Raw genomic sequence first — 27,753 nt, forward strand, 5'->3', positions numbered from 1 at the left:
TAGTCTCACCACTATTTGTCACAATGAATATATTCTCTTAAGCCTTTAAAAGAATGGTTACATGGTATTGTTCCGTGTAGGTCAAGCATGTATTATTAAATGAGTTTACTAATGGATGACATGCAATTGTGCAGTATGTGAAAATAAATTATTAATTGAAATCAATTTAGTGTTTGAACGGATACTTTGTTGATTAAAAGATATAAAACGGACATAGATTGCATTAGATCTCAATTTCTTGTTAGATTTTTACAAAACGTTCTCTGTGTGTGTTTTAGGTTATTTTTGCCGGCGAATTCTATGGCTAAGCATTAAAGTAAGATGCCGACTGTTTCAAGGAAAATGTGAATATTTATCGGTAGAGATATAAACACCATATAAGGATACCGTACATTTAAAATGACAAGTACCTTTCAAAGATTTTGTTTGGTTTCTGTGATATTTTCCCAAGTTGTTCTACATGGATATTGCTTTCAAAGTAAAGGTAAGATCAGTTGTATACTAGTAAATGTAATCTATATAAAGATAGTTGTTCCCGTTGAAAGACTAAATAAAAGAATTTTTTTCTGTAGACATAAGTCAAAACTGAGAATAATATCAATTCATTTTTACGAATTGTTTTAACGAAAGTATGTAAAATATGAATTTCGAAAGCCTTATTTTCCCGATGTAGCCTCTCACTTAGGTATACTGATATTCAGGTATGCTGTCGATTGTCCGAATTGTTTTAAAGCACTGTTTCTTGAATAAATGGATTTTAGATTTAATGCGCACACTCCCTAAGTAAAAGAACAGTTTTCCATTATTTTGCAGATAAAGGACGTAAGTCACGTGACAGAATCGTGGAGGTGTTTACAAATGCAACTGACCGTCTGCTAGACTGCAGATACCCGGACTATTTTCAGATGCGCATTCATTTGCCCGGTCAGCATGATATTGTTTTGAATTTGCGGAAGCATCCATCAGTTTCTAACAGATTTCCACCCACGTATCTGCTTAGCAGACTTCCGAGACAGGATTCCAGTGTGGAAAACGACCAACAAGTATATATTTTTGCTACATTTCATAAGGTCACACAATTTTGTAACAGATCAGGAATTAAACCTGATGCCGCGAAATACCGTTCTGAACTAGCTAGCTGACCGCTTTGGAAATGCCTAGTGACAGTAATTTGCCAACCTGAACAGTTTTGATTTATCGCCATATTTTGTACTTCAACTTAGCCCGTATAATAACGTTGAAGTGAAAGAAATTGATTAAATGAAACTTGGCATGCATGATGATGTCTGCCGCTCCTTGCTTCAGTTGTAAGTTAGTTGTAAGCAATAGCTGAGGTCACTGGGCGCTCCTATTTGTATTATTTATACTAAATACACCTATAATGGTAAATACGTGATGTTTTTATACGTTTGCTCTAATAAATACGGGACAACTTTATTGAACTATAAAACAGGAACGGTTTTTTGCCACACAAGACGTGTCATACGAACATAATTTATCTCAATATTTTGTATAAATATAACACAAATAGACCTATTTTTCATTATATTTGACAGCAGTAGTTATTTTATAGGCTTCTTTTAACTGTTGTTTACATATCATAAGAATGAGTTGACGTATAGATACATAACAAGTACTGAAATACGGGATGTTACGAGGCAAGATTTTAGTGACACTGCATGCCGGTTAAATATTGGTCCAAAGCGAAGAACTAAAACTAAATCAATTGTTGGATTCTTGTTAAACAATAGGCTAAAGTTAGTATGTAAACATACGATGTGCAGTGGATTCTTTGCTGTGTATCGTATATTTCAAACAGGCTGTATGTCTTCAAATTTTCTGTCATATGTATGATGGATGTCATGTTTTGGAGAGACATCAAGTCACACTTCTTACAAGAAGTTCGGGGTTTTTCTGTTTCTAAAGCATTTTTTCTCTCTCATATTGCTAGGTATACAAGTATCATTATTATATCCGTCTGTCCGTTAGGACAGGAAACACCCCACACAATCAGGCTCACATGCAGTGTGTAACATCCATACGTAAACTAAGTTTAAAATGATGTCATTTCTGAGATATTTAAATAATCCAAAACAAAACTAACTCTAATATTTCTATTTAATTCTATTTGTTAAAACGCTTTCATCTCTAACAACTGACAGGAAATGACGTCACGCTATGTTTCTGAGAGTAATCCGTCTTAGTTGTTTCTGTATACTGTTTTCGTATTTTGTTAATATTTTGTTAAGATATTATTCGATATTTTATTGTACTTGCGCAGAATTTGACTGATAATGTGCCGATAGGCTGTTGGATAAACAATACTTATTGTTGCTTTTTACGTTCTGTTGGCATTCACAATTGTTAGGCCTACAACCGGTGACGAACAAATTATAATTATCGAAACCAAATTTGGTACAAGTGATTTTTTCAAGGTACTTTTATGATGGTATGATGATGAACCCCACTTTCAACCTTTGAAATTTGCAAAAAGGACTTACAAACGGCTAGCAAAGCGCTTGTTTAGTTAGTACACTTGCCCATGTTTTTTTCCGACACGTTAAATAAAAGGGGTGACCTCGAACTTTGACAAACTGCACAGAAATGATTCAGACACAAACATGTGAAAAATGCGATTTGGTGCAAGCTCCTGTTTTGGCCGCACACATTCCCAACATGTCCAAAACGTGAAACTTATGGTCAGCTCTTCAAAAGGGATATGAAGAATTTGATTCAACAAAATTGTTTCGAAGTAATCGTAGTTTCTTCAATAACAAACCTATATTTACCTAGTACACATTGTAATATTGGTTTTTTGTTGAACAAAATGTAAGAAGTCAGAGGCGCAGTGGTTAGCGGGTTGAACCCCGATGCTGGCGGCCTTGGCGATATTCTCGACAATTCGATTTCTGGTTACGGCTGATATCCAACTTAGTTTGTTTAACAAAATGATCTCGTTTCTGGATGATGGGAAGACTTATATTTTACATCTTCCGTTTGAATTATTCCGTCCGTTACAGATGGAGATTTTTGCCGACTATCCACGTTTAATAAGTAACCTAGCTTTATTGGACAGTTTCTTATCATCAAGTGGAGAAAACTCAATTTAAGTATTTATCCTGTCACTTGCAGTATTTTCGACCCGATATCAGGGTGCCGTATATCTTTCTTGATATACCGTCAGTTGATCATGTGACCAGTGATATACGGTCAGTTGATCATGTGACCTTATGGTCGATATTGTTGTCATAAGAAATTTTGCAACGAAACCATCATCATTGTGTTGGAAATGTCCGAACTAAGAAAATGAGTGGTCAAATAATGAGTTTTTATTCAAAAACGAAGAAGTTATTGCGATTTTGCCGGTAATCACGTCATTATATAAGTGACGTCATTACGAATATGACGTCATTAAAGCGGTTGTCGCACACTTATTTTTGTAAAATAAATTGCCAAATATCGGAAAATGAAGTAATGTCAAGATAAATAGAATAATAGGTTAGTGCCTAAGATGGAGAAAGTTTATCTGGCTCGGCTCCGGACGTTATCAGGTTCGCCTTCGGCTCACCCGATAACCTCCTCCACCTCGCCAGATAAACTTTCTCATCTACGGCACTAACCTGTTATTCTCTATATACTTTGTTGGTGTATATAATTTATGAGACCATTTCCACATCATGAATATTTCAGTCGTGCTTTTATAATTTCCATTACATTCGATTTTCATCGCTAATGTATAATGATTTGTAATTCAGGTTTCAACCGAACACGGCACACTTTACATATTACAAATTGAGCCGCCTGTCAAATATAATGTCCCAAACTAATAATTATTTCTTAAAATACGTATTGCACTGAATAAAGTATTACACATGAATAATGAAATTGTTTACGTTATTTCCAGCATCCGGCTATGATAAGTAAAAATAAACTAGGACTCGTCACTAATATACCATTTATTATATCTTAATTATGTCTTGTTTCATCTTCTTTTAGCGGTACCTACTTAAATTTCACTTAAATATGTAAAACGTTTATATAAAACACGTCATTACAGTTACGTGTGCAGTGAATTATAGGAAGCTTTTGGGAAATAATAAATGCCAATCCCGAAGTTACCTGATACCGCTAAACATATATTTTTAAAGTTTTTAAAACAAGCGATTATAGAGTCGACGCCTGTTTTAGGTCTACACATGTACATTAAAAAATACAGATATTGATATCATGATGTTATAGACCTGTGGCAAAGGTGTTGTCTCCCCTGTTTTATAGTTTCTTTCCCATCGCCCTTTACCACGATTAGGTAGTTCTAAAAATTTTGCTCTGTTTATTTTCAGGATTTTGTTAGATACACAAGTGTCATGCCAGATAGTCATATACTAGCAGAGTGTCAGCATGTAAAGAAATCCAAACTCTTATATATCGTAAGTTGTTAGTCATTTGAGCCGTGCCATCAGAAAACCAACATAATGGCTTTGCGACCAGCATGGATCCAGACCAGCCTGCGCATCCGCGCAGTCTGGTCAGGATCCATGCTGTTCGCTAACAGTTTCTCCAATTCCAATAGGCTTTAAAAGCGAACAGCATGTAGCCTGACCAGACTGCGCGGATGCGCAGTCTGGTCTGGATCCATGCTGGTCGCAAAGCCACTATGTTGGTTTTCTCCTGGCACGGCTCAAATGTTCATATTCTTTTAGACTGTTTTCGCTGTAACCACTAGATTTGGCCTTACCTTAATATATATACTTCAGTCACTTACTAAGTTATTCATTAGTAATTCATTAATCGTTATAATTCGTTATAATGATAATATATAACGATAATCCCCTTTGTTGCGAGCGAATCGAATAATATGTGATTATTTTTTTAGTACCTTATTTACACACGATTATTGTGGCGCAGTTTTCAAAACATGTGCTAAAAAGCGGACAATCAGAAACACGATCAAGTATACTCTATAGAAAAAAAAAACACATTTCCGCGAAAATATAATTTTGCGTTTCACGAAAATGCGCGAAATAAAAAAGCCGTGATCCAGGCCATTTTTGAAAAAAAAAACGCGAAAAAAAGAAACAGCGAATTTAAAGCTCTATACAGTAATTCATTAAGTGTAGTCTAACCCCAGTACAATCTGACCAAAGTACTTGATCTTCTGACTAAAGTACATCTCCAAATAACGCTACGCTTTGGATCTGAAGACGTGCTATTGATAGCTATTGCTCGTTCCGACTACCCTTCCGCTAGCCAATCAGAGCCTTGCTTTCAACATTTTGAAAGTGAAAGTAGAAGTTTAAAAAATCTATATTTAGTTTGGGTTTTTCATGTTTACAATTCTTATGACGACCACATCATGACTGCGCTCTCGTGTTTGAGAGGACTCATATGTCACGGATGTCACGGAACGGACTTGGTCGCGTAATGTGTCAGGCAGCCGGTTAGCTCAGTCGGTAAGGCACTCACCCTGTAAGCTAGGGGTCCCGGGTCCGAGCCCCGGACTGACTGCACATTTTTCTCACTCTTTGACATTCGACGCAATTTTAATGGTTCAGCCAAATGCTTGTTGAAACGAGTCGTCTGAATGGTTCAAATAAAAATAGATTTGCGAAAATAAAAATAGCAATATCGAAAATCCAAATATACAGAAAGATGAATGTGAATTGGTCATCCTCAGTACTTTAGCCAAAGCGTAGCGTTAATTGGAGATGTACTTTAGTCAGATTGACCCCAGTACAGCAGATAGATAGACTTTGTAGTAAATAAACATGTGTATATATTCATAACTGTCGTTCAAATCATATGAACATGTGATTTCGAGTAAACAAGAGTATTTTCTTTTAGGTTTAGATAGCTCGCACATTTTGCGTTTCGGCTGATTTTGATACATCATCAATATATTCTACTTTGCGTATGTAAAAAAACTAATTGTAATGGGTAGTAGAGATATGTTACATATTTGTTGTTGTTTCCATGTTTCTAAACATAGCAAGAAAGTTGAAATGATACAAGAGAAAACAAAAACCTTTGTTTTTCAGTCTGGTGTAATTTTATACGAAGGAAAAGAATATGTGGTACAATCATTAAAGCCGAGACAGACAACAGGACTGGGTTTGATTTTCGCACGTTTGCACGAGCTTATAGATACTCCAAGAACCCATGACTACATCATATCAGGTATATAATAAAATAACATTTTGTAAAAGATGTATGTCACGACTCCCGAGCCTGTATTATCTGTTTGATAAAATTACAAAAGCGTATATAGGGTTGAGTTGGGGTTGGGGCTAACTTTGGAGCCAACATATGACTTAACTCCTCCAGCATATAACTCGAAAATCATATTTTAAAAGAAAAAAAAGCAGTACTTAAAGGGGAAAACCCAGTTTCTAGGAGAAGACAGTTGCAAATATATGTTAATTTAAGCAACGCAATAAACGTGGTTCCTGAGTACATGTACCTAGACGATTTTGTTGAAGGTCTAGAAAGGTTCCCCCTCCCCACTGACAATAACAATGTTCCAACAACAACAATGAAGGATATGGTGGATTTCTGTTATACAGAACAAACAGATCCAAAATTTGTATGTTTTTATGTGTGCAAGTATAATTAATGGTGCACTTTTAAAAAAGTGGAAACGTTTATACATGTAGTATAAAAAGAAGAGCCCAGAGACGCAAAACCAACATAACCCGGTTCATGCCATGCCGATCTGAAACCTGGTTCTCTCTTGCTATTTGGATGTTGTCTGACAAGGTTTCTGCATGAACGCTGACAACCTTATAGCTTCAGTTCGAAAAAAAAAACAACTTGTATTCTTGACTTTAAATAGTTCATCAAAACGATATCTTTTCAGTCACTATAATCATGTACGATTCAAACGAACTAACTGACGCCATTTTTTTTCGACTGATAAAAGACCATGAAAGACGTTATTGTTAAACGTAACACGCACTATACATATATGCTTCGTATTTCATCATGTCATACATGTGCATGTTACAATATTGTCAAGGCTGTTTCCTTATGAAAAAAGAGAGAAAGAAAATAGAACATACAAGACGATATGACAAAGTCGTGATTTCTTGTATTTATTTACTGGTCTTACACATTATTATGTCACTGGTTGTTAACCAGGCGCATTTTTGATGGACGGGTTCTAATTGTTTAAGACATAAAACCGCAAAACAGTAATAAACACGTCTTGTTATTTTGACGGCCGATTCTCACATGATTTGTAGTTGGGCACGATGAAATGTGTTTTTTGATAATTGCTTTTTTTTGTACACACGAAAATAAAATATTTTGCTGACAAAGAAATATACTCAATGATGGTGTGTCTTAACATGTGAACTTTATAAATGCCTCATCTGTATATGACAATTATTTAATTCTTGCAACTTGTATTCGTTTATTTTGATATTAACTTATTATTATTCATTAAACCTGATCAAATATGGTGGATTGTTTTGTGATACTTGAAGCGTGACTGTGATCACCTATGCAAGTGTTGCTAGTGCTGTCATCATGTCACGTCATAAGAAAGTTCATAGGTCACATTTACTATATTATTATGTGTACGTCCACGTCCAAAGCTACCCGAACACTTTACTTCATTAAGCGAAATATCCCATGCAAAAACCCAAAAGTTCGGGAATTAGCTTATAAAGCTCTAGTAAGGCCACATCTGGAATATGCTAGCTGCGTCTGGAGCCCATATACCCAACATAACATTCACCAGATCGAAATGATTCAGCGGAGGGCAGCGCGATGCGTTAATCATGACTACTCCCCTTACAGCAGTGTCGCAAACATGCTAAATCAGCTGGGATGGCGTACCCTTGAAAATAGGAGATCTGATTCACGCCTCCTTATGTTCTATAAAATAGTGAATGGTTCGGTTGCTGTACCACTTCCTCCTTATGTCAGCCCCACAACTAACAAGACATATGCATCCCCACTCCTATACCCAGATCCTCACTCCCTGTAATTACTATAAATACTCTTTTCTTCCAGCCACCATAGTGCTTTGGAATTCCCTTCCAGCACAACTTGTGCAAGCCCCCACCCTGAACCAATTTAAGCAGAGGCGTGATGCAGTATATGTGGATAGATATGTTGGAGTCGATTTCAAACTCGAGAACAATCATTTCTGTCAAAATTTCCCGACTTTTATTGAATCAAAGGTCTAACTTTGTTAAGTTAATTAAAATCAGTGTATTGACTTTTATTATTCTCAAAAGGAGGTGTTTCTTACGGTATGAGAGTGTCACCGAAATTTCGCTGCGACTTTTGGGTTCCTCGTTTGACACCACCACGTGAAAGTTTTAAATTACGCCAACGGCACATGCTTTGTCGTTTTGCAACGTAAAACTTGACTGAATCAGTTATCATTATATCATAGCTTTTTCGGACGTCGGCGCACGAATGTCTATAGGGCCACTTTGTTCCATATATGCGGCGTAAGCCGTTTCGTCGCCGGAAACCGGTTAGGCATTCGTTTGGCATCCCGGCACTGCCCGGTTTATCTGGAGTACGCCGCTATGCTCCGGTCTTGCGTGATTATCAGAGATAGGCTAAGCAGCGAATAATATATTTTCGTAATATAATTTCGGATAAATATTTGGAAATGGTAGTTACTACAATATCGCAAGAAAACATTCGCTGACTAATTTTGACATGTAGATCTATGTGTATATTAGATCAACCTTGCAGTTATTATATCTATTGTGAAATGCAAATTATATGTGTTTTATTCAAAACGATTATATTAGGCGAGCGGAAGTGATTTATGTCGCCACGGGAATGCAGCTCAACACCCTACATAGAATCTTTGTAGTTAGTCAAACGACACACTTATATTTTGTCCCCAAAGTTTGCCATTGAGAATTGATTCGACTACAATCGATCATATTCTGATGTAGCTTAGAAATGTAAAATTTCTGATTTATTCTAGCATAAAGCAGTCTTGTCACTTTTCGGGGATGTTTAATAGAGAGAAAATGTGTTCTCGCGCTCACGTGCTGTTAAAACACAATTTTAAATATGCGCGTTCCGTGGCAAAGCGTAAACGTATTACGGGTCCCAAACGGATAATTCAAAAGAAAATGACGTCAATGTGAAAAAAAAACAAAAACAAAAAAAACAACTGACATTCCCGCGCATTTCATGGTGATTCAATGAGGCTGAGGGACAGTATATTCATTTATTAGTGTTTACGCGTTTTATGCTAGAATAGCGTTAGCGCATCTTCATTTCATGTTATAACATCTTCAGAATCCCTCGGGATACGTTGGTACCCTCGCCCTACCGGGCTCGGGCACAAACCCAATCCCTCGGTATTCTGCAGATGTTATAACACGAAAAAACATGCGTTATCCCTACATAATTACTTAGTTCCATAATACTTCATACTAGGTTAATCTAATATTCAAACCTATGGCGCATATATATATGAGCAACAATTACCGAAAGTACAAAATTAGAAAGTAAGACATTTTATTTTCATAAAAAAATGTGACAAAGCCATTACTATGACCACAGTAATATTGAACTTACATAATTATAGTATCTGGATGATATAATTTGTTGACAAAGACACGGATTATATTTTGAAATTGTTGTGTACGTGCCGTGGTATCAATTAACAGAAAATTGCCGTTTTCTTTGTTTCATTCTTAGACACGCTTTTCTTTTCAGAGAAATCCAGATTGTTGTCTGTCCAGGAGACAGGCCATTCATCACGTGACCGACGTGAAGTAATGCGCGTGGCTGATGTACTCACGTTTACGATAGATGTTTTAGTTGTTGTTGATTACAACGTTTATATAAAGTAAGTTTAGTTTTTGCAATTTTGAATAATTGTACAATGAAGTACAAAACGTGTTTGACCTAAATACGAAATATCTGAAAAGGAATCGCAACGGGAAGGCTAGTAAGGTATTTATATATGTACTAGGTATGGCAACGGATATTCAAATATCTTTTCAAAAAAAATGTATACCGTAAATAATAGATCGAATAGATTCGAACCTTTGACCTCAAAAGGCTAAAGTTAAAAATTAATACTACATAAAACGGCGGTCTTACAAAATAGTGAACAGATAAACCTGTCGGTATAATAAAAACCAGCCTTTATAAAACTAAAATGAAATGAAAAAAGACATACTGTGAAATATCTTAAGTAAAAGTATCGGCTGTCACTTCAGGATCCCCGACTTAGTTATCATGACTGTAGTATACCAGTAGGTAAGACAGAACGCGATGAATTGTTTTAATGCAGGTTTTGACTGTATATTGGTTAAACGGAACAAATGATAAATTCTTTGAGAATTTTTTAACTTATGTTCATATGTATGTTTACCAAAAGGACGTCGGAGGGAGAGTGGTTCTGTTGCCGCATTGACTTCTCAAATCAACTGATCCTCTCGGCTGTGAGTTCCAGCCTCTTTTTAGAGCCGCTTGTACAATCAAGGTGTTCACTTGTACCTCAGACACTAGTATAAAGTATTAGGGACACTTTGGCCTTCCTCCATTTATTAGGTAGAAGCCGCAAAATGACCTGAGTTTCAATAGTCTGAGGTAAATCCAAGAGGTAGTACTCGATAGTTTGAAAGCTAAATGTTTAATAGCGACTTAATTCTTTAAAAAATAACTCTTGTTCATATGTAATTATTGTGTTTTTATTGTGTTTTATGTTTTCATATAACGTTTCTAACTTAGCAAAATGCTTCTAGGTGGCTGTCGAACGTGGCGGTTGGAACTATGGAAGAGAGATCTTTACAAGCCAAGAAAGAAATCCAAAAATACTACCTTCATGTGATAAACGGGGTAAGAAACTGAAATACATTTTGTTTTATATTTATATGTTTTATTGCATTTCTGTTTAAATGTTTTGTTTTATTATACCGGTATGAATTGCAGTGGTGCAGGAACGACGCCAGTAAGTAAAACTATTAGTGTCGGAATAAACTTCAAATTGCAGACATTTTAAAGTAAGTAATGTCCAACAGAGCTTTCTGAAACAAACAGAAGAAGCGTTTAGTAACTCGACTGTTCAAAGAATAATCACTGAGAGCTATCCTTCTCTTCCGGACATCAGCGTCGGTATCTTTTAAAATGTATCAATATGAATTACCTATTTAACGAAATCCATAAACATGACGTCACAATGCACAAAATGGCTGCCGTTTTATTGTATGGGTACATGTAAGGACACTTACATATATATAGAGAGATAAGATGTCTTACGCTTGAGATAAGAAGTCTTACGCTCGAGATTATATGTCGTGCGCACGAGATAAGATGTCGAGCGCACGAGATAAGATGTTGTGCGCTTGAGATAAGATGTCTTGCGCACGAGATAAGATGTATGTCCTATACATACGATATTTGTAGTCAAAATTTTCTTAATTCTTTTCACCAATAAACCACTTTAAGACTTAGCACAATTTTTGAAATAAAATGAAAATGTACCGTCATGAGCTTCACGTGTATTTTCAGGTTGATCTGAGATATCACAGCATTGGATTTGATGATTTTCAGATCCGTGTTAATTTATCAGGAATCGTTATTATTGACGTAAGTAATGCAATGCAGTGCTTTTGATCGATTTTAAGGACCCGCCTTTTGACGGAAGCCAGGAAGTACCCACTCAGTCCGTCCGTTTGTCTGCCCATTTTCTATCTTATTCGAGTTATAACTCTGTCACCTACAGATATTTTCTGAGTCCGTTCTCATTACTATTTGCCCAGCGTTCTGAAATGGAACTCTATTTTATCTTAATAAGATTTCCGCTTTAGCTGGTGCCGGCAGGGTTCGGGGTGGGCTTTAGGGTGTTACACCTTTTATAATGATGTCGTAGTCCAAGAAAACACCTGACTAGAAGGCATGGTCTGCTCATATGAGTTCTAGACTCGGGACCAGGGATTACGGGTCTGGAAATACACAAATATGCGCCTATATAAATATTTCATTGTCAGCCCAAAAAACTGTGGCATTCGCCTCCATTTTCTCATTCTAAGTGCAAATATATAATAATAACAGGACCGATGAGTGGCAAAATGTATAAAAATGATTAAGAATAAACAAAAAATCTTCTAAATTACCTTGAGATATCGGCGACAAAAACTGTGGCCTTCGCCATTAACTTCTCATTCCAAGTGCGCATGTGTCATGCAAATTAGCTGGGAAATCGAAAAATAGAATGGAGTGCCATCCATGTGGTTAGTAATTACAGTTAGTGAATTATGAATAAGAAATATAGGTAAAGACAGGAATATTGGATATGGTTTATATGAGGAGGTTTGGATGAAGAATAATGCCTATACATCATTAAATCCAACACCAAGACTACAGAAGACGATGATGGACTTAATACAATAATACGACTACGGAAGCCAATACGGAACATACATAGCATAAACATAAAATTATAGAAAACTTAAACGTATTCAGTCAAACCGAGTCTGCTGTAAGTTTGTTTAGTTGCGTTCCATGCTTCAACAAGACTTTCATAGAAATTCTATTATATAATACAAAAACTATATATTGTAAACGTCCATATACCGTCAAGGTCGGGAGAGGATCGGAGTTACCTTTCTTGTCCTCATCGCTTTTGTTACCTTTGCTTCCATTACCGTCATAAAGGACATTGAAAGATACAGATTATACTCGTGTTTCAGACGGATTTTGTAGTTTCGTAACGTGCCTGGGGTAAAGCACACTATTCGGGACCTCTGTTTGAAGTCACACCTTAAAATCTAATAATAATTTTATAAAAGGTGTCAAGCCTACGATGGAGTTTGCATCCGCGACCTTTCGCTTGAGAAGCCAGTGAACTTACCACTGTGCTGGCTGTTGTTGAAAGTATGAATTGGTGAAATTGACTCCATAATAAGTGATAAAAAAACTAGTTGACATTTAAAGTCCCGCCCACTTGGAAGAAGACACACTCCACAAGGATAGGTGATCGTTTTTATTTGTCAGTCAAATGAAATTTTAGTGATACGAAAAGTTGAACTGTATCACCTGTCAGTTTTAACTTGTAGTTGGTAGTAGATCACTTATCGATCTTGTTAGGAATTAACTTACGCGTTCATTCCACCAGAACGCTCCGAAGTTCATTTCAGAACAAGGTAAATTATCAATAACCTATATGAAGTATACTTGTTTTTTTACCAAGGTCATAAACGGGCAGCTTTTATTGACAGCGGTACATGAAAGAGTCACGTGCGATGCTTGCGATTTCTGAATTTTTTAAAAATTATTTTAAATTGAAAATCGAAATAAAGCCTGCGCGAAACTGGCTTTTTTGCCGTTTGTGCGAAATTTCATGCGAATTTAAATGATTTCACAGTATATTTTATTTAGCTTTCAAGATTTTAATGATCATCTGCAAATAACTCTATACTGAAGTCGAAATATGAATCTAGAGAAATTACACCAGCATATACGTTTCTTTCTCGATTCCTTTTGCTAGAACTCTTGCATTACCATGAATTACATGTCTTATTGATTTTTTTGTAGAATCTTACCTCATTGGATGAATCAGCTTTCGAGGCCACGCCCCCAAATAGTTCTTGGGACAAAGAAACAAACGAAATGGATGCTGACACCGCTTTGAAGTTATTTCGGTCGTGGGTAAATGATACGACACGGCTTCCCAAACACAATCATGCAGTTCTTTTTACAGGGTAAATAGTTGTACATGAATTTACAAGTTTTGAACAAAAACTCCAAGCTGGGTATATATGGGGTGCTGCGAACTACCTGACAGGGGTACAGAATTATAAACCTGAGTGCGGAGACCAGCAGCATTTCTGGTTGTTGTTGAGAACACTATCAAAATCAACCAATGGCTATGTCCTAGTCTGAGACTGGTCACCAAATTCAGTTACATAACCTCTAAACCAAGTAGCTAAGTTCCAATTCTTCATAAAATTTGCAAAAATCTAGACAGACCGGACATAAGTACCAAACTTTGCACAGAGGTAGTTTGGACCAATACAAGACTTTTGGCTGTAAGGGCCAAGGTCACAGCTCTTTGGAATTCTATTTTTAGAACATTCAAAATGGCCGCCATTGAAACAGATAGCTATTTTAGTAAAAGTTAGTTTTTATCTTATTCTTGATACATATTTATGTGTAAACTGATTCATACCTACTCTTAGAGTTAAAGTGATACATTTGCAGGAAGTGATGTCAATTTTCACGTCTGTCTGTCTGTCTGTAAATCCGCCTGTCTGTACGTCAAAAATGCCGTTTATAAACAGTATACTTGTGGTTATAACTATAAGATGAGCCCCGTAATGTGCAGCTTGACTTTAATTATGTATTGGTTCAGCTGAAAAAAAAGTGTTTCACCAACTTTTAGGTGAAGCATTGTATTATTTGTTCCGTCCGTCTGTCCGTCCGTCCGTCGCAAAATTCATATAATATTATCTCAGAACAGCTGTTTTGGTTAAATCTGAGTTTTTTTTTTAAAGATTTTTGAAATTATCTTTTTCTATGAATTGTTAAATGCCTATTGCTTTTTGTAATATTCAAGTGACTGTTCCTGAAATACCCTGTTAAAATGCAAAAAAAAAAAAATGTATAGAAACGATTAGTTTTAACTGCTTAAAGGGCTATTATGGCTTTGTTTATTTAAAATAAATGTGACTGCCGCATGTGCTGTTATAAACATAAAATATATTAATAACTTGTTAAATGTTATTTTTGATACTTTATTAATGACATATTTTCAAATGTATTTAAAGTATGATTCACAAAGTATAAAGTAATACTGAGTCCATTCTTTTTTATTACCTTTCATTTATGTAAAATGATAAATACATGTGCAGTACTGAAAGAAGTGCTTTTCCAACCATGTAATTATGCATATTCTCTTTGTTTTTGAGAGTTGCTGTATCGGATTTTAACATTATGGAATTTTAACACAGTGAAGTTCACCTAAACAGGCGTGACAAAATATCCTACTGAAAAGTACATTAGGCATGTTGAACAAGTGTTAAAGATGGTTTAGGGAAACATTTTCTTAATCTCTATTCAAAATCATGTTTGATACATGTACCTATTTCTTAATGTCTTGTATAGAGAGCACCATTTGCTACCTGTACCTATATTATCTATAACAAATGTGTTATCTTATGGCAAAGTTTTTAATGCATACTATAGGGGTTATTTCAGGGTTAGAGAGTTCGGTGTAAGGTCATTTCAGAGCATTATTAACTGCAAGTTGCTTTATTAATCAATGTAATGATGATTATTGTATAACAGCTTATGTATTTTACTTGTTGGGAAAGAATGCTATGCTTATAAATGAATTATGTATAGATCAATCATTAATTAAAGTAGGCCTATATCTGAAGTAAATTAGCTAATTGCCCGAACAATGCCATTTTAAGCCAGTGTGATGAAAACATACTAAATTAACATTGAAGATAAAGGGAAAATAGTTTCTTCCATTTCTTTTATTGCTGATGCAGATAGTGTATGCTGCTTTCAATCTATTAAGACATGTTGTTGTCGTTTAAGAAGGAATTGTGGTCATTAATCTAAGTGGTACATTTCCAAGTATTTAAAAGGCAATACATGTATGCTGCAAGCAAGGCTTTGATTGTTTCATTATGCTTTACAATTTTGTTGCATAGTATTTCCATTTATTCATAAGGAATATGTCATAAAGGTGCATATACTTCTGATGATATAATCTATAATTATTTGGGAGATTTTAGTTATAAATGTCAGCATTCTATATCTATCTATATCTCCTTTTGGCTTTTAATCACCATACAGAAGAGAATGTCTATATAAAAGAAGAGGCTTTTTAAAAAAAAATAAATAATTGTGATCACAAAATTCATGTGCATACATCTATTCCATCTCTTTTCTATATGAATATCTATAGCTTTTTAGTTTATACTAATTTATCTTTAAGCTCAATTGTGATGAAAGCTAGAAGCTTATCTGAACCACACTCGAATCCTTTCCCTGGAAAATCGAGTACTGGTGTCATTTGAGAAGGCTTGGTTATGATCCATGTCGGTATCAAACTCTGGGTTGAGCAGCCAACACCTTAAACTCTAGACAACCGCTTCCCTTACCTATAGTTTCTTAACGAGTGACTTATCCCAACAAAAATGTTCTAGTACCAGAAGGCTCTGGCATGATATGTGACCGGGATAAACATGAAAAGTATCAAACCAGAAGACGTCGGTTTGATGATTTGAACAGGAAAAATGTCCTGTGTGGTCAAAGCTTTCAGTTGCAAGTAAGGTTAAATTTGTTTGAGGTAACTATTTGTTCATGCAAAAGATGAAGTAAGCGGTGCATATAAATCATGTAAACACCTCTAAATGATAAATTAAAACAATAATCCAGTAAATAAAGACATAATCATTAAAGAAACTTTTTAACTTTCCATTACAATAAAGCTTTTTAAGATACATGCATATCGATATGATCAAATATTGATACTTTGCAATATCAAAATAAAACTATCTGAATATAGAGATTTTTTGTAAATATAATTATGTAATATGTGTTCTATTATGGAAATTACAAAGCTTATCACAAAGCTTATTTAGTCGCCGTATGACCTAGAGTTGTGTTAATGCGATGCTAAAACTACCAAAACCAAAGAGCAAAGCTTATTATTAGATACATGTATATGATGCAAAAGAACCATAAATGAAAATGAACCATGTCTCCCAGCATAGCTTTATTTCAATAGAAGGATGAATGGAATTGGCATCTGCATGTCATTTGAGGCCCTAGCGGACATGAAATGCTGCCTTTATATCATTTTGTCTAAAATGTTCAACAGTAATATAAAACTTACGTTGCGTTCCACACGTGGTCTCATTATGACTACAAATACAGAGTGGACACGATTTTGCGACAGACAGACAGACGGACGAACAAAACAAAATGGAACATATTTTCTACAAAAATTTAGTCGTTACACATATTTATCACTTCTAGATCAATCGAGATCAAGCAGCGCGTCACAAGGCTTATGATGCATACACGTAAAAGCGTATAGTTTTAAAAAAGATGACATTTTTAACGTACGTACGGACGCATATAAAGACATGCCGTTATGTAGCATGACCTAACTTTATGATTATATATCACTTGACCCTAACAGTAAATATGAATTAGTTTACACATAATTATGTATCAAGAATAAGATAAAAATTAACTTTTACTAAAATAGCTATCTGATTTAATGGCGGCCTTTTGAATGTTCTAAAAATAGAATTCCAAAGAGCTGTGACCTTAGCCCTTACAGCCAAAAGTCTTATAGTGCTCCAAGCTACTGTTGTGACCTTTGCCCTTAATGCCAAAAGTCTTATATTGTCCCAAGCTACCGTGGTCTCGGTATGAATAAAATACAGAGCGGACACGATTTTGCGACAGACAGACAGACAGACAGACGAACGAAACAAAATGAAACATATCTTCTACAAAAAATTTGTCTTTACACATATTTATCACCGCTAGATCAATCGAGATCAAGCAGCACATTACAGGACTCATGATGTATGTTTTTAGTAAAATCTTACGGTTTTAAAAAAGAAGACATTTTAAACGTACGTACGGACGAATGTACGGACAGGCCGTTATGTGGCATGACCTAACTTTATAAAAATGCATCACTTGACCCTAAGAGTAAGTATGAATCAGTTTACACATAAATATGTATCAAGAATAAGATAAAAACTTACTTTTACTAAAATAGCTATTTGTTTAAATGGCGGCCATTTTGAATGTTCTAAAAATAGAATTCCAATAAGCCGTGACCTTGGCCCTTACAGCCAAAAGTCTTATATTGTCCCAAGCTACCGCTTTACAAAATTTGGTACTTTTGTCCAACCTGTCTAGATCTTTCGAAATTGGCACTCTACTAAAGATTAGCCTCGTCAGCTGGATCTCGCAACAGAAATAAGGGGCGATCCAATCAGGGACAATATTATATCCAAAACGTTTGTTTCTTGTCTGGGAGGTGTGTTTCTTAGTGAGCGCTATTTGTTTTTAGAAATTAAGTTATGTTACCAGCTGAAATACTGACGTGAAAAAGTGTGCAATTTTGCTGGTATTTTTGTTTGTTTGAAAATTTACTTACTGTGAATAGCGTTGGCCTTCTCACTTCATAGATGGTATGTTAACAGACGATCGACAGACGGAAAACGTGGAAATAAATGCAACATGTTAATATACAGTAAGGAAGTTTGTATGGAACTAATTTAAATCAGAACGAAAGTCTTAACTGTTTCACTGGAATGACTCATAAATGTATAAACACTTTATGTGAATACCATTTAAGAATTTGACAGCATTTAACTGGACAGATATTTTTGTTCTTTTTACAGTTATGATTTATACACATCTAGATCTAATGGAAGTAACCAGAAACAGACGCATACTTCCGGTAAGTTGAACTATATTTCACCTTTAGCCTGATAATGTCTAAAATGTACAGGTCCATCATTCAATTTATTATTCGAAGGGGCGTTAACTGAAATTTTACTGACTTGAATAGTGAACAGTACAGACTGTGATCAGCTTGCACGGATGTGCAGGCTGATCTTGATCTGCACTGGTCGCAAAGGCAGAATCACTTGCCGCCAGCAGGCTAATGGTTAATCGGGTAGTGAAATTGACACCACCCTTTCCAATGTTGCTAAACTTTAATATTTTATAAGTGAATAATGTGTGACTAATGGAATCTTTATTCACGACTTTTCTATAAATATATGAATTTTACTGAATACATTTATTGAAAACACGGTTGTAAATGATACATTCTGTTCTAGTTGTATCCCTTTTAAGATATATCGAACAAACAAAAAAAAAACAACCACCGATTACCTATAGTTGCTACTGCGGTAGAGTATAGTCCTTTTAATTCTTTCCTAGTTTTCCATGACAAAATTATGATTTTCCTCGCCAGACTACATTCATGCCAAAATCTTTTTATAGTTTGATTGTTGTCTTTAGGATCTGGCAATTTGGTGTTAGTCATTTCAGACTAAGATTTGACTGGTTGTTTCTAAGCAACTTTGAAATTAACAGTAAGATGCTTTACACCTGACATGGTAAAGAACCAGGGGAGCTTCTGGAATTGGAGCATCTTCCGTATATAACACTTTCCTACCACTAAAATTACTAACCTCTGGAGGAATTCCGGTGTCAACTATAAATAGGCTTACAGACACTCAAAGAAGAAGGCAAATCTTGTTGGAAAATTGTAGAATTTAGTTGAATGTTTTAAGGAACACTGATTATTTCTTTATTTAAAACGTAATTAACTTTATATTTGCTCATGAATGTTTCCTTTATTTTAAAACTTTTTAAGTTTACGTGTCGGTGAATTAATTTTGGTGTATTATTTTTTTAGGGTTAGCATTCATCGGTACACTGTGTGAGCCAGGCGATAGTGTTTCTATTGTTGAAGAACAAGGAGGGTTTCAAAGTATTGGAACAGCCGCACATGAAATTGGACATAGGTACAGTGTGACATTTGTACATGAATATTGACATTTAATTATTAAAAGATACATATTCATTTTTGGGGAAAACTTGATTATTACATTTATATACAGATAAATGATCTATTTATGCACTACCAGAGTAATGGTAAAGAAGTCTTACAATAGGCGTTGAAAAAAAGGTTCATTCTTTTTTTTTATCTATTTAATAATTTAAGGGTAAACCATTTTAACGGCACCAAAATTTGGCAGTTAAGATATTGAATCATGGTTAAAATGGAAATTCTGTTTGAAGAAGTAAGAAAAGGAAAACCGATAAACAATGAATTTATATACATGCTTAATGGATTAAGGTATAGGACCCGTCGTGAATGACACCGACAATATCCGTACGATTACATAAGCTCCGAATTTTACTTCGGTACTCTGCGGCCGTTACTGTGGCTCAAACAAACATGACTTTCCTTAATAGCCGGGAAGTGACGAGATCTTATAATAATACGGACAATAGGGAGAATGTGCAATACGTATTTAAACGAACATTGCCGATTTCGGTTACAGGTCATTTACTTTAATTATAACTTTTATTTTTTTACAGTCTAGGAGCTCTTCATGACGGAGAGAATAATACCTGTCGCTCTGAAGACCGTTACATAATGGCCGCATCGGGCTTCGGACCCGTCCCGGACAACAAAAAATACAATCCATGGGTATTCTCTCCGTGCTCAATAGAATACTTCAAGGAGTTTATAACTACGCTATTATTGTAAGTTAATATATGTTTAAAAACAGCAAACTGTCGATATAAATATTTCTCTTAAATGCAGCATTAAATCAGAAAGCATATTGAAAGGAGGTAAAGAGGAAGTTTCATACAGCTTTAATGTATGATAGATTGTGATAATTGTTCAACCTAATAATAAAAAGCAGAATATAATACATGTCAGTGAATGTGAGATAAAAGTTTAGCTACACATGTTTCTCTCTTAATATTTCAAACAATTGAAAGATACCGAGAATTGATTATTTAAACGAGGAATTGAATTTTTCATGAAATCTTGCTTTACGACTGCATTCAAGTTTCCCTTGCATTTCCGCTGTCTCACGATTTTAGGGATGGTTCCACATGTTTGACAGATAGAAGCTCAAACAATACTGAAGTAACCGAGGCGAAAACCAGCGACCTTGACCTTCCAGGTCAGCATTATTCACCAGACGAGCAGTGCCGACTAATTTGGGGACAAACGTCATACCTTTGTCGGGTACCTTGTATTTCTTTTTGCATCTCTAACCAACAGAATTATTTTAGATTAAATGGTATAAATATGGCGAGTTCTTACCAACTTCACAGCCAAAAATGATGTACATATCTAAAGGAATTAGGCATGTGACACTTAATCTTTAGGTTCCATCTCTTCATTAATCAAATACATTTACATATTTGAAACTAAGAAGGATATTTTTCATCACCATTCCGAGCGGGTATACTGTTTTGCTTATTGTCTGCCTGTTCATCCGTCCGTAGACCATTAGGTTTCCGCTTAATAACAAGAGAATGGTTGGTTTCACAATAATCAAATTCAAAGGATTATTGCCTGGGCCAGTAGATGAAGTCTATGATTTTGGGTTCAGTAGGCCAAAGGTCAATGTCACAGTGACGTAGAAACAGAAAACGGTTTCCGTTCAAAAACGTAAGAACACTTTGGCCTACACACATACACAGAATCAAATATATGAATCATTTATATACATGGATATACAGTTGGTTGTTAAAGAATTTAAATGTTGGCGTGCCTGTTTGTTTACAGGGACCGGAGTTTGGCAACGCCAGTACAATTTGTACTGCAATGTATTGTCGAGACCCTTCTACCGAGAGTGACTGCGTTCTACATACAGCCGCACGAGGAACCACGTGCGGAAATAAACAGGTACATATAATCTTGGTGTCCCCGCGGAGACTGTTGCATTTACATAATAAAATCATACAGCAGAGAAAGATAATGCTAAAATTTACGAAGAAAACGTCTGATATTGAATTATTTTTTATCTCACACATGCACAAGGTAAATATATGTTATGGAATGAATTCGTAATTATTTATTATTTGGTTCGTATCAATGTTGTTGCGGCTGACTTGCTAAACGACATGTGGCAATGACGGTTTTTGATTTCCATGGGTTCTACCTAACTGTTGATCAATTTCTTTTTTCCCGCTTAAATGTTTAAATTATAACGAATACATTGTTGTAAAAATGTAAGTAAAAGAAAAACGTATAGCAAATCTTACGCTCATTTTTTGGCAATGTGTTAAAATGATCAAAAACATTTTTTTTCTGGATTGATTGAAATTGCAAAGAAACTTTACTTCTTTTATATTGTGTGTCATGCAATTACAGAAACTCTCTTTCAGCAAAGTTTCGTGAAAAAAAGCTGTAGTAATGTAATGACTATATCTGAAAAATAGACTGAACATGTAGCATTCGATGTGTTTTTAAATTCATGAATATTAACTTCATGATAAGTACTGGTGTTTTCTTGCAGTGGTGTATGGGCGGTCATTGTGTACATTCGACTAAAGCTCCGGCGAGACAAGGTATAGTAGGCATATTTTAACACATTTCAATTTTTAAATTCTGCTCATGACGGGCAGGTACTAGCATATATTTCAATTTGACAGCCTGGAGCCTCAGTGGACGGGGTGTTAACTTCACTGACTTCGAATCGCTTGAACTTCACTGCTCAGATAACGAATATTACACTTTGTTTGTAGAAGTTTTTCATATTAAGAAACTGTCCCACTGGCTTATGGAAAGTCAATGTCTTAACTACGGATGTCCAAAAATGCCTGCACCTTAGTCCTATGTGGAACAAATCAATTGGTAAATAAATACCTGGGATTTGTGCAAATACCAGTGCCATCAGCAAGTATTTGGCTATCCAGACGTCATATATTTCGAAAGCCATACTTTAATTTTTAACGGACCCAATGAAGTTTATTGAAAGATTTTATTATTGTATGACACAGGTCTACATATCTGACCAACCATTAGTGTTATACGAGGGGCGTTCAATATGTAATGTTACTTTGTTTGTAGTTCCGTAACCGCTTATTATTTTTAGATGCGGTTTTCGGCACAATATAGAGCAATTTCTTGGCAATACAATGCTATATAAATTATAAAAATTGGTAGATTCAAAGTAAAAATATAATCAACATTACATATTGAACGCCCCTCGTAACTGTCTATGACATTAGATATAATGAAATATTGATAGCATCTATCATGTTACAAAGCCATGCGTCAAGTGAAACCAGCCAAGACCAGCCGTTTATGCCATGGTTGACGTCGTTTATTAAACTCTTTGAATAAAATTGATAAAATGTTCGACAAAACCCCGAAATTTATTACTTAATTTAACTTCGTGAAAAGACACTCACGTAACATTCTCTTTTTAATATAATGAAATGTTGAATTAATATCACAGAGCCATGTGTACTTTAGGACCAGCCAATACACCTTCAGTATCATAATGAAATGTTCTTTCATGTTAATATTGTTGCAGAGCCTTGTGTACTCGGGGACCAGCCAGGACCAGCATTCAATTCTATGACATGTGAGGAGCTTATTGCCAAATCGCCGTCTTATTGTTACCAGGAGAAAGTTCGGGCAAGATGTTGCAATACTTGTTGGTCAAAATATACATACAGAAAAGGTAGGTCGGGAGATTTATCTTTGGGGCTAAGAGTCACAGCTAAACAATTTAGGTCATAAGGCGACTTTTCAAGCTTTTGGAGGAAGACCTAGAGTTTTCCTCCGGTCAGTGTCTCGGGTACGGGTTGGCACATGGGTAGACTTTTCGTAAGCTAACCTGGCTTCCTGTCATGAAAAATGATTTGGCCAAAGTTATTAACACAAATTTGTGACGGACAATGATTCGAAGTCGGCGACTATAACCAACCGGTCACGGGAAGTTTACAGTCAAAATTACAGACGAACGTGTTCTAAAATCGTTCTAAAACCCGGTACCAAACAATCCCTGTAGTTCCAAAAAAAAAACACTTTTAATTTTCATCATTTTCCCTTTCTGTTTACCCACAAATACTACAATTTTATTTGTTGAAGGAGACCACTTGTTAAAAGAAACCTTTTCGTTTCACTAGAGTGGTAGAGTGGCTATAGATAAAGTTGACTTTTTAAGCCCTACTCTGACTTCCTGAAGCTTTAATTCGTACTTAGAAAATCTGGTTAAAGTTTTGCATGCAAATTACTTTCTAAAACACTACTAGGTAATAGCATCAAGTCTGATAACTCTGATTCGCTTTTTGGCCAAATTACGACCCATTTTGGACTTAGAAAATCTTGGGTTAAAGTCTTGCATGCAAGTTACTATCTCCAATATGCAGATACTTATTGAAACTGTTTAGATACTTCAACATTTAGGGTAATATTCCTGATTCTGGAATAGTCGAGCATTCTCTGTCTTACGGACAGCTCTTGTTACAGACACGCTATCATATGACACCAAAATAAGCTTCATAATGCTATCGAACAGAATGTGTACAATGTTATTAGTATGTACCGTTGACCCTCTAATCTAGCAGTGTGCCTGTAGTTTTTGTCAAGGATATGGATTACTTCCTGCTAACATGATATTGTTCATTTATGAACACATATTAGTTGCCACAAATTGCTTTCATTTAATAGTACATGTATGAACAATTCTGTGCATTAAATGTTAATGACATCTGGCGATCCATATTTCTAACGATATAGTTCACAGAAGAATAATCAGCAGCGCTTTCATTTGTCTGACTTGAAATTTGGTGGTTCTACCATGGAGCCAGCTTGTACAAAAACAGTGCCTAAAACTCCTGGGCTAAACTGTTCACGTGACAATGTTACTAATTTCCAATTTAATCTTGACACATGATTGGCGGCCAGTTTTCGTTTACTTGTAACTGTTGACATATTGCCACAAAGCAGCAAAGATATGAGCCGTGCCATGAGAAAACCAACATAGTGGGTTTGCGACCAGCATGGATCCAGACCAGCCTGCGCATCTGCGCAGTCTGGTCAGGATACATGCTGTTCGCTAACAGTTTCTCTAATTGCAATAGGCTTTGAAAGCGAACAGCATGGATCCTGACCAGACTGCGCGGATGCGCAGGATGGTCTGGATCCATGCTGGTCGCACACCCACTATGTTGGTTTTCTCATGGCGCGGCTCATATGTATTTTTGTTTTATCGATCCTTAACATATCTTGGTTGATAAAAAAACTTTACATGTTTAGAGGTCAAGTATCTAAGTTACCTAATTTTCATGTGTTTTTCAATTTCTAACCATTAAACTCTCTTCTAGATATATCATACAGTAAAAATGTTTTCCTCCAATACCATGTGGAAGTAATTTTAAAGTTCATATTGTAATTTACTTCTTAGAGGAAGGCTTGTTTGTGCTGATGTTGCACCTATTTACTGTCTTGCATAACAAACACAAACAATTGCAGGATGTGAGTACGGGGATAGAATACAAGGATGCCGCTTGTGGCACTGCTCGCATTTCTTTGAGTCACGTGATATACAAACAGAGTGTTGCGGAACCTGTGAAATAGGTGAGTTACCGTGCTAGTAAAATACCTGTATGAATGTAGCAATTGTCATGGGTACGTCCACTTCCTCCTTATATAATATTGTTGATTTTTGAACACGTGTTGGTTGAGACATATTGCTTTCATTTTAATGTTAAGTACATTCATGAATATTTTCGTGCATTTAGTATTAAAGTATCAACGAATTTAAGGAACCAGTCTTTTGGCATGTGTAAATTAGCACTTAATAAAAATGCCAGAAATGGCAAATGGTCTGTCGGTCCAGGAATTCCATACAGAAATGACTAATTTGAAATGTTTTTTGTTCAAATTTCAAATTGAAAATACTGTTGCAACTAAGATATTTATTGAACATTTTCTTAAGTACGATATACTCGCGCAATATTATAAATTAGATACGGAATAAAAAGTAGGACGAAATGGGTTTAAGGTGTGTCTTTGTCTGTGAACAAAGACATTAATAAGCGTGGTATGTGTGTGATTATGTAATGATTTTGTCGAAGTGCATACGAAAGAAATGACAGTACGTGATCGGAAAATCTTTGAATTGCGCATGTTGCCGATCATATTCAATCGCTTTCATTTTGCCTGAACACTTGCACCCCCCCCCCCACCCCACCCCAGCTTGACTGTTTACCTGAAGCAGAGCTTGTAAAAGTGGGTTTTGAGATCAAGCACTGAAAATTGACCAGTGTCCAGGCTGCTTCTAGACTGTTGAGCAAAGTTAGTTTTGAAGTAGGTAGTGTTAAGGCCTTGGCCTATTTCCAGTCGGACTAGTCGGACTACCATTCAGGCTCGACGTGTTTTCTTTTTAAATTGGCCTTAAACACTCTCTTTGCTTCAAAAATAATGAATAGTTTTTCTGTTGCAGGTGAACTTATAGAACCTTCCGACTTCCAGCGATTCTTACCAACAGAAAAACAACTTTCTACCGTATCACCGGCAAAATGGACATCCGACACGTGCACAGATACAAGTGCATTCTCATGCTCAGACTACATTCGTTCACGCGGACCGTTTGTCTGCTACAGCAACGTGACTGCAGAAAACTGTTGTAAAAGTTGTAGAGAAATAAAACGAAAGGATGAAGGTAATTACTGCCGAGTCTACGGATAATTATCGCCCAGTGTACGCGAGGAATTTAATAAGTCTGATAATGTCTGTTATACTTTGTTCAAGTAGAGTCATCTCTTCCCTTTTTTTTGTATTGACTTTGCACAAAGCACGCGATTATGCCAGTGGAATGCAAGATCACGAAATTACGTTGGAAATAAGTTCGCGTTCCACCATTATTATACCGTGCTTCGCAACTTTGATCCCGAGCTTCATACTCTAACGAGATATGAAGTGCGAGATCATAATAGGATAACGCGGATCGCCTTCTAGATTTAAAGCATTGTACTTTCTATAAAGTATGATTTCTAACTAAAGAAAACAGAATATTTATCGGTGAATTAAAAATATGGCGTACTAAATTGCCTCTGTGTTTGACAGCTGATAATGATATTTATTATTTACCTACATAAATTCTGTAAAAACCCGGCTTGTATTTCACAATTGAATATGAACAGGCAGAAAAAAAAAATCCGTATTGTACCTTTTTAATTCCGTATTGTATGCTGTCGGACTACGTTATTGATATGCATGACCTGACACAGTTCTATAAATAGCGCACATAAAAGTTCGTTCAATAACAAACCAGGCTACCTTATTGTATCCACTGTAACGTAAGGGCATAATAATGGTCAAGACTTTGTGCTGAATTTATATAATAAGAAAAAGGAAAAAACTCGCTGTCTTGCGATATTTATATATTATAAACGTTCCCTGTTCATAGTTTGTTAAAACCTTGCATCAACACAAACAAATCTTTTTTTCACCAGGTTGTGAGTATGGTGACAGAGTTCCTTCCCTTTGCGCCAACATGAAGAACGTGACGGAGTTAGATTGTGCGGTGTACGGCAAGCTGTGCTGTAGTTCGTGTGTCTCATTCACCTTCCTGGATCCGACTTCAAGTTCAAGTCACTTCATTCCCTCTATAGGGATGATCATTTATAAATTGATTTTTATGTTAATTGTAATGAGATGGTATCGATTATGACACATGTTTGCTTTATACATTTGTACATGTATATATATAACTGATATCTTTAATGATAATCTTGTCTTTGCTATGTTTTCAGTTTAAATGTCCGTTTTGTCAACCTTTAGCCTGCTGGCGAAAAATAATTTTTCTTTGCGACCAGTGCATGTCAAGATGAGCCTTGGCAGTAACTGTTGTGCAGGCTCATATTCGTCTGCAGTAAGTAAATTTTCAGTAAACACCCCTTCGAATAATAAGTAGTACTTCACAAATTGAATAATGGACTAGTCCATTTTAGAAATTTAGCAAGGTAAGATTAATAGACTGTCAAGGGTCATTTAAGAGGGTCATTAACAACGGACTGCTGTCCATCATTTATTAATAAGCGGTTTTCTCTAAGATTATTCCTCCTCCTCGGCACATATTATATGACGGGAAACTACCCGTGTGAGTAAAAATAGCATTATATAAAACAAATAAGAATGTCGCAAAATGCGATTAATAAATGTACGGGGAGAAATAGCACAGAAAAGATAACTACTTAATATCCCAAACATTGTCGTTG

The 27,753-nt window shown here is 35.7% G+C and overlaps 1 protein-coding gene across 2 annotated transcripts; it reads left to right on the plus strand.

Annotated features, from left to right (window-relative positions):
* On the plus strand, nt 1-27,492 carry LOC123536702 (A disintegrin and metalloproteinase with thrombospondin motifs 6-like). 2 transcript variants are annotated; one of them, XM_053528056.1, is made up of 18 exons: nt 3-484; nt 814-1,043; nt 4,341-4,427; nt 6,036-6,174; nt 9,697-9,829; nt 10,734-10,827; nt 11,500-11,577; nt 13,525-13,691; nt 18,375-18,433; nt 19,403-19,511; nt 20,092-20,259; nt 20,608-20,755; nt 21,302-21,421; nt 22,035-22,086; nt 23,058-23,207; nt 25,004-25,108; nt 25,977-26,195; nt 26,989-27,492. In XM_053528056.1, the coding sequence occupies exons 1-18, from the start codon at nt 400-402 to the stop codon at nt 27,204-27,206; spliced, it is 2,361 nt and encodes a 786-aa protein (XP_053384031.1). In that variant the 5' UTR covers nt 3-399; the 3' UTR covers nt 27,207-27,492. The 2 variants fall into 2 exon arrangements, with proteins under 2 accessions (XP_045176007.2, XP_053384031.1); XM_045320072.2 differs by lacking the exon at nt 20,092-20,259 and having other exon boundaries at nt 1-484.
* Nucleotides 27,493-27,753: the final 261 nt, after the last annotated feature.

This window comes from Mercenaria mercenaria, chromosome 17 (assembly GCF_021730395.1).
Source record: "Mercenaria mercenaria strain notata chromosome 17, MADL_Memer_1, whole genome shotgun sequence".
NCBI lineage: Eukaryota > Metazoa > Mollusca > Bivalvia > Venerida > Veneridae > Mercenaria > Mercenaria mercenaria.